Source organism: Nuphar pumila, chromosome 17 (genome assembly GCF_984573655.1).
Source record: "Nuphar pumila chromosome 17, dmNupPumi1.hap1.1, whole genome shotgun sequence".
In the NCBI taxonomy this organism is placed as follows: domain Eukaryota; kingdom Viridiplantae; phylum Streptophyta; class Magnoliopsida; order Nymphaeales; family Nymphaeaceae; genus Nuphar; species Nuphar pumila.
In genome coordinates, this window is record NC_143265.1 from 72,666,289 (window position 1) to 72,674,889 (window position 8,601).

Below are 8,601 nucleotides of genomic sequence, written 5' to 3' on the forward strand. Positions count from 1 at the left end.
CAACGCTAATTAATGCTGACAAACATGGGGATACGAGACGCACATGCTTACATATGTGGTGCTCTTTGGGACCCCCGAACATGAGATGTAGCTAACTGCCCTGTTCGGGGGGGGGCATATAACCTGCTTCGTCATTTAACTGCAGGGTCTGCCTAACAAAGTTCTTTGAAAGTTACTTGTCCTGTCGAAGTCTCTTATTAAATGACGTCTCCATTTGACAATTAAAAAATAAAAAGCTTTGTAAGGTGCCCTGTTCTTTTGAAGGAGGTGTGGGTCCCCCTTTTGAAGGAGGGAGAAGGTGTGAGATGTGGCAGTCTGTCTGTCACTGACAAAAGTACTTGCCGACCTCTCTCTCCACTGACTAAAGCACCTGAATATCTCTCTCTAAGCTACCATTAAGTGTGTTGATTGGCAAGAAGTAAACTGTCTTTATTACATCACTTTATCATACATAGTAATCCAAATGTTTGCGTATTATTGGAGATTGTTCCCTCGATAATCGGCTTTTCAGAACCTTTACTGTAAGCAACACCACACCTTTGACACATTTAAACTCGGTTCCTTTTCAGGACCCACTCCTACATGTGATGCATTAAAAATCTTTGTAGTTATCACATTTTTACGATGTGGACAGGTAGCTGCAGCTACCACAACTTTGGCCACCTACGTACCTTATTGTAATCCTATCCCTTTCTTATTCCATCTAACACAGTCAGATGCAAGACAAACGTATCATTCTCAAGCTAAAAGAAAAAAAATCTGTGGTCCACTGAGACTGCACGACGGTAATAACATCATTTTCAGAGTTAGTTGTGTTTGAAATGCATTGAGCGAGTGTTTGGTGATCTTTGGAGACGAAGATTCCTTTCCTCGGATAACAACTTAGCAAACCTGCAAAGGGCAAAGCGCCCCAAGAAACAAATATCAAAATCGATATCCAAGAGACTCAAACTTGGTTTCTCTATAACTTATAAATTTGATCTGCTCCACGCGTATTGAATGAAAAATTAACTCATTTGTGGCTCAAATGAACCCGTCATCTGAAGTTTCTACAGTGTCTTACTTGATGAGGGCTTCTTCATTGGTGCCTTCATCCACAGGTTCAAAGAGACCTGTCTCCAGGTTCACCCTGGAAACTGGCCTTTTCAAGAGTTGTTCTCCTACCTTCACAAGATTGGAAAGGTTTTCCTCGGTTGCAGTGTCCACAGAAGCTAGAGTCCCAATCAACCTATCGTCCTGTATCACATTATATTAAAAAAATGGCATCGATTATTACAGTATAATACTCGTGTGTGTATACGGATAAAAGTGATGAATGAAGCGGAAGTAGGAAGCATAGGGTCGTCAAGCAATTATGCAAATTAGTGCATGACAAACGATTGGAGGTGTTGCACCCATTGAAAATAAGATGCGAGAGAATCGTTTACGGTGGTTTGGACATATTCGGCGAAGGCCTAATGATGCTCCAGTTAGAAGGTTGGAGAAATGGGAAAATATATTAGTTAAAAGAGGTCGGAGTAGGCCTAGGAAGACTTGGATGGAGATGATAGGAAAGGATATGAATGCTTTGAACCTCACCGAGGACATGGCATTGGATAGAAATGATTGGAGGAAAAGGATTCATGTGGAAGACCCAAAATGAATTTCTTTTTTGGTTCATATTGCTGACCCCAATTGTTTTGGGATGAAGGCGTAGTTGTTGTTGTTGTTGTAGTGCATGACAAACGAAAAGAAAATGCATAGAAAACATGAAGTGCAAATGGAAGCAAATGAAAAATGACGTAAAGACAAGTACAAAATGATATAGTATAAAACAAACAAGCTTTTTTTTTTAAGGGCGTGCTGGGGTTAGTCCGGCCCCTATCAGTTATACAACGATACCATTGGGATTCGAACTTGCAACTTCCCAACACAAGGTGACTTGCAGTAGCTGCATCTACCTGTCCCGAAACAGTTAAAAAAAAAAAATTAAAAGCCAAAGTCCTAGCCCAGCCCTGACTGCAGCAAATAGTTTGATTTGTCCATATGAAATAGATTTTTATTAATAATTGTAGCTATTTTTTATTTTATCTCAAAAAAAAAAATCTGGGGGGCGCTGCACATCCCCCCACCCCCCACCCACATGAATCCTAGCTACGCCACTGCCTACCTGACAAATAGAGCCCTGTTGGCATAAACAAACAAGCTTATTATAAAGAAATTCTCATTTTTCAATATTGAAAAAAGTAGAAAGTGAAGGGAAAGCGAGTGAGAGGGAAATGTTAAGAAAGCAATTGGAGTACCAATTAGGGAAGCGGGTTTTCCAAAGCTTACCCTCAGTTCGGAAAATAAAGCTTCCTTATCTAGCCAGAAGCTTCTGGTAACTACTCTCTCTCTCTCTCTCTCTCTCTCTCTCTCTCTCTCTATATATATATATATATATATATATATATATATATATATATATATATATATATATATATATATATATATATATATATATGTGTGTGTTTGTTGGTGGGAACTTGCAAAATAAAATATTGAAAATGCATATAGACAGTGCACGAGAGAGAGCAGCATTCAACTAATTTAAGGCCCTGTTTGGAATCTGGTAGCTTGTATGAGCGTTTATGCATTTGGTGGTCCATCCCAGCTGTCAGATTTCATTCTTTAGTGTAAGCACAAACAAGAAAAAGCCACACTTCCCATCCCAAATGCATAAAGGCCCATCCCAGCTGTCAGATTTCAAACGGGACCGCCAAGGTGGTTTGACCAAGATTTTACATCGGACCACCAAATGCATAAACGCTCATACAAGCTACCAGATTCCAAACAGGGCCTTAAATTAGTTGAATGCTGCTCTCTCTCGTGCACTGTCTATATGCATTTTCAATATTTTATTTTGCAAGTTCCCACCAACAAACACACTCATATATATATATATATATATATATATATATATATATATATATATATATATATATATATATATATATATAAGATATGTATATATATATTCCTTCATATAATTACATAAGATATCTCACCTGAATTCTGAGATAGTTTTGTTCTGATCGAAGAGCCTGGAAAACTACAGAAATGTGGAGGTCTACCATGTCTGCACTGGCTTGAGTGAACACATCAACGAGGGGAACGCCCCCATGGTTATAGAGCCAATCTATGACACCCCACTTCTTCGCTGCCTTTGCACTATATTTTTCTTCACTCTTTGATGAACCTGTCCCCAGCGAGATAACCAGAAACCTACCATAATCCATGGGCTTAATTGGGAAGAAGTCCGGGTTGCCAATGAAAATCTCTTTAGTGATATCCCCAATAGCTAATAAAGCCTTTGAAAACAAAACAGATGGAGCTATAAGTTACTTAATCTTCTTGGGATTAAACTTTGGAATTTATTTTTCTTTTAATAGCAAAAAATTCTCAGAATTGTTAAAACTGGGAAATTATTACAGGATTGTTAGCTGCTACTCCACCATCTGCGAGATCGTAGCGTTTGATTCTCCCTTCAGAGTCTTTTGTTTCAAAGTAATAAGCAGGGAGATACGTTGGTGCTGCAGATGTGCCGATGCATATGTCAGAGAGGAGGGCGTCCTTGGAGATATTGTTTTTCACCTGCAAGAATAAGCATAAGCACCATAAAAAGAAAAAATTTCAACTCTAGTGTTCATAAGTTAGCACATAGAAGTCTCATGTCTTAGAGTTGTTCTTTATATTACAAGAAAAACTAGTGCAAGTGCTAAATAGACAGGCAGTCAAGGTTCTATTCTCATGGGCGTTGCCCCTCTACCCATGCCAATGCGCAGCATAGGCCCCGGGAGCAGAGGTCTTACCCTCGGAGTTTTATGTTGCGGGCACGACGATCATAGGTATGGCAGGCTAAGCCAGCGCGACTAGGTCTTTGTTCGGGGTGCAGTTTCTTTGGGTTATAAATTAAAAAAAGAAGTGCTAATTAAATAGACTTTTAGATCAAACATTTTTTATGTGCAGGTAGGATTTTATAAAGTAGGAAATTTCAGAACCATTGATGTTAAGATCCTTGTAAAATCCTACCTACACGTCAAAAAAAGTTTGCTCCAAGAGACTATTTGTAGGTTTTCAATCATGCTTGGAGATAGGATTTACCAAAACATCTCTACATGCAGATTTTGAAAGGAAGGACAGGTGGATGAACCATCCCCCCTCCTTCTTCTTCTCTCTCTCTTATATATATATACACAAACACGGGAAACGCTTTCCAAGTTTGAACAACAAATGCTCTGACGAAGCTAAGTAGAACACAAAACTAAAATCACACATGCACACACATACTCACACGCATGCACACCAACACTTTATGAAAAACCAAAGAAATAGGAAGAATACAAAGAATACAAGATGATAAGAAAAGGTAGTTGAAGAGAGACCTCATATGTGGAGAACACAACAGGCTGGAGTAACCTGATGTCGAAAGTAGGAATGACCACATTAGTCAATGTTTCATGCAGCTTCCTTTTCCCGAGTGTTTCCTTTATAATCCTATGTAAATTCTTGCCGCTATATTTTGGCCCTCTGATTGCCCTATACAACTTAATTAATGAAGCAAATCGACCTCTGAGACCAAAATAATAAGAAGAATGTTTGTCAATGTAAATTTAAAACTACTTAAAGCAAAATACAATGAATATGTAATGAAAAGAAAAAAGAAAACAAAATGAAAAGAGTAGGGTGATAACCTTGGCTGGGGGAAGATTTTAGGGCAGTTCTCAAGATAGAAGGGCACAATATCTTTAGCAGCAAACAGTGGGCGTTTTCTTTCATCTGGTGCAGTTAACATGGCTGTCACTAGACCTCCTGTACTTGTCCCTGCTATAATATCAAAGTAATCTGCTATCCTTACCTCTGGTCCATCTAACTCCTGAAATATATGTTATTCACACCAAGTAGTAAGAGAAAACAAAAATAATAATAATAATAATAGATGGTTGTTACTGAGCTTGGTAGTAAGCTTCACACACACACACACACACACACACACACACACACACACACACACACACACACACACATATATATATATATATATATATATATACACACACACACACACTATTGAGCTGGAAATCATATGTTCAAGCTTTATTGACTCAATCTAACCATATGGATGTGTTCAACACAGTTTGCTTGCTAACAAACCTTGGATTATGTTATTTTGATCTAAAAATATGATTTTTTGAGTTATAAAATTTTAGTATATTGTGGGCTGTTGATTTTTGAAGCCCTTAAAAAACCTGCTTACATGTCACAGTGACATGATTCAAAATGCATTTTCCACTAAAAAACCCGTATAGATCACATCTATAAAGTCCGATCTACAAAAGAAAATCTAAAACATATGAAAAGAAGGTGATTATATATATATATATATAGAGAGAGAGAGAGAGAGAGAGAGTCATCATCATGCTGTTAGTACTTCCATTAATAGCAAGTTTTGAACATTCTCTTTTCTTTCTCTGTTAATCAATCTATTTGCTTGATCTGGTGTAGTTTTTTTTTTCTTTTTTGAGACAAAAATATCAGATTTCATAACGATATGTAGGAAAAATTACGATATGCTTTAGTTATTACATGAAAGGAAATGGCAGGCTGCTGCATGTGTTCACTTTTTAGATGCATATATTAGAGTTTTATTTACTAATAGAATGAACTAAGATACAAAGTAAAGGCTAATGAATTAAAGGTATGCACTGCTTCTTGGATTGCCTGCAAAGAATTAACAGTTGGTGGGATTCTTTTCTGCCCTACCTGTAGTTGTTTCTCAAGAAATGCAAGGATTGTGCCTGGTATAATGCCTCTGATACCGCCGCCATCAATACTGAGAATTGTGATGAGGTTACCGTAAGTTGGTGGCTGGATCTGCACAACTGACCTACCCCCCATCGCTATGCTGGACAAGATCTAAAGATAGCAAGAAGTATATCTGGATTGAATTCAAGAAATCTAAAGAGGGCAACGAGTATATCAGGTTTGAATTCATTATGTAAGGAGAAATGGCTATATATACACAATGAAATCATGTTGCATTTATTTGGATGATAGTGGAGGTATAGCCGCTGTGAATTTAACAAGAAAAGAGGATAATTTAGTGTTCTGGTTGCTATAATGACATGATAAGAACATTTAGTACATTTATGAGCTGCCAAGCTATACCAGAATTCTCTTGGTATTAGACCTATTAAATTCTGCACTTTCATAAAAGGTAAATTATGTTGAAATTTCAATCTTATAAGTAATATGATGCAGATTTTACTATCTGGTACTGACTAAATAACAATAGCCCTAGGTGAAGACTCCTCTTCTTTGAGATATAGCAATGGTAAACGAGCTGAGCAAGTGAAGTTTGAGGTGTTCAAGCTTGCCTTATTCTTCAAGTGGCTCTAGCCGAGCTCGAGCACATGCTCACATGACAAGCTGAGCTTGAGCTGGCTTGTTTACAAAAAATGAATGCATTGATTGAAAGAGCTTGAAGTGCATAAAATTTGAACTCTGTAGACCGATAGAACCAAGCTTGGGCTGCCTCATTTAGCAAAATTATATTTTTTAAAGCTAAAAGCAGTAAGGTTTTATCTCCAAACCTATTTCTTACAAGCCAAACACTTCAACCATTTGTTCCACATTATACTATGTAAAGTAAAATATATCTAAAATACACGTATTACTACTTCGCAAGCCTCTACAAGTGCAGTCGATTCACACACACCTATATTCCTTTTTTTAGAGTTCAAATGAGTTTTTTTGCAAGCCGAACACAAGGGAAACCATAAGTTTCTCTCTGATCTCCCAGCCTAGGTATAACAAATAGTGGTCGTAGCTCAAGTATCTTTATTATTGACTCAAGTCATCATAATTAGGACCACATCCTGGTTCGCAAACTTTATCTAATAAATAACCTATGTAAAATATACAGTCTCTTGTTGGACACGGTTAAGTTAGGGAGACATAGACGCTTGGCTTTATAACTACCATTCAACTGCAAATGGTAGTGCACGTGCATGATTGGTCGAGATGATTGATATGCTTGAGATGATCACAACATTTTTTTTTGAGAAAGGCAAACATTCTCATTTTATGAATATTTTCCAAGACATACAAATATAACTGTTAAGATGAGAAGAATTTCAGATTCTACCAGATGAGATATCCCTCAGGAAGAGATGCTGGTGATCACTCGTACCATAGGTGAAGGCCAACGAGGTGGAGAGTATAAGCACTTCTATCCTTCTTAAACTCCTCCAACAAGTTACTTGGAGTTCACATTAACATCTCAATTTTGGTCCTTTTAGGCCTGTGCACCTTCTTATCGCTCTCGAGCACTATTGATAGGGGCATGAAAGAAATGCTTTTGCAAATTTGGGCATCATGAAGCGTCTGTGCAAAGGTATAACTAGCCACCCTAGTCGATGGTCTGAAGACCATGTTCGAAGGTAATGAAGAAAGGTCATGAAAATGATCCCTGCTGCAAACCTTAGCCACTATTAGGACCTTTTGCCTCTTAATATGACAAAAGCCTGAAGATGAAAAAGGTTACCAAAGAAGAGTTCTTCAATGTTCTCTTCTATGGTGTGATGCACAATTGTAGAGGAAGGAGAAATTGGGCTACCAATGTCTCGAGCTTCATCTTCCCTCTCCGAAACAGAGTGACCAACAAACTAAACAACAGAAAAAACATGTTTCCTAAGACGTGAAGTGGTTCTAAGAGCAACAACATCCTCAGTTGGCCGCAGGGGAGGGGACAGAGCAACAACCTCTACCTTATCCTGACATTCCGCAAGAGTCTTAAAAGAATTATGATTTTCAGATGAGACTTTCGAGACCCATACCTTTTTGGCTTTGCACTTCTACTGTTGCCACCCTTTGCTAGGACCAGGTGCATTAGAAGTTGGATCCTTGTGAGCACAATTTGCAATGGCATGCTATCTATCCTAACACACCTTACAAATATGTGTGCCCTATTTAGCTTCAATATGACTCATAGAACCTGCCTAAGACAATGGGGATCAAATGAGAGATCTCAGAGTTAGATTGAACTTGGGCAAAGGTCCTATCATCAACAACAACCAACTTTTCCTCTAACACATCTGCTATCAAGTTGAAGACATCGTTGCATAAATAAGCTGAAGGAAGACCATGCACTCTAAGCAATATAGGGATAGACCTTGATCCCTGAAACTTTGGCATGCCGCGTCCATCACAAGTTTCCATAAGTAGAGTGCGACCAGCAACCTTCTACAATCTTCTTCACAAAACCACAAAAAATATCGGGTCAACATGGAGCATCTATCGCTTATAAAGCTCATAAACTTAAAAATTTCATTTTATTGCCCTGGTGTTCCACTTACAAAACAGACAATATCCGAAAAACTTTTTCTTCTCATCAAAAAATGATTGAGGAAGAAGAATAGTGTGCTTCCAATCAACGATTGAGGGCCAGAGAAGGATCTAATTAAGCAAAATATGGCGATAGCATGAACAACCTAATGAACATCTATTGTAGGGGTGGATTGCCATCAACTGGGGACCCTACTACATGGTCCTCCAACAACACTTATGAGTGTTCAACCACAG

The 8,601-nt window shown here is 38.1% G+C and overlaps 1 protein-coding gene across 4 annotated transcripts; it reads right to left on the bottom strand.

Annotated features, from left to right (window-relative positions):
• Positions 1-417: 417 nt before the first annotated feature.
• Positions 418-5,988, bottom strand: LOC149812200 (patatin-like protein 2). Of its 4 annotated transcripts, none has more exons than XM_089993394.1 (7): positions 5,782-5,988; positions 4,713-4,894; positions 4,404-4,590; positions 3,451-3,612; positions 3,027-3,329; positions 1,165-1,236; positions 418-891 (listed from the first exon to the last, which is right to left on the bottom strand). In XM_089993394.1, exons 1-7 carry the CDS (start codon positions 5,914-5,916, stop codon positions 883-885), a joined length of 1,050 nt encoding a protein of 349 aa, XP_089849520.1. In that variant the 5' UTR covers positions 5,917-5,988; the 3' UTR covers positions 418-882. The 4 variants fall into 4 exon arrangements, with proteins under 4 accessions (XP_089849520.1, XP_089849517.1, XP_089849519.1 ...); XM_089993391.1 differs by having other exon boundaries at positions 1,064-1,236; XM_089993395.1 differs by lacking the exon at positions 418-891 and adding an exon at positions 1,882-1,940 and having other exon boundaries at positions 1,089-1,236.
• Between the last annotated feature and the right edge of the window lie 2,613 nt (positions 5,989-8,601).

Coding starts and splice junctions, on each gene's coding strand:
- LOC149812200 (XM_089993391.1), bottom strand. CDS start 5,916: ATGGGGGGTAGGTCAGTTGTGCAGATCCAGCCACCAACTTACGGTAAC. Junction 3,613..4,403: donor TTGTGTTCTCCACATATGAG/GTCTCTCTTCAA, acceptor TTATTCTTGCAG/GTGAAAAACAATATCTCCAA. Junction 892..1,063: donor AATGAAGAAGCCCTCATCAA/GTAAGACACTGT, acceptor TGCCCTTTGCAG/GTTTGCTAAGTTGTTATCCG.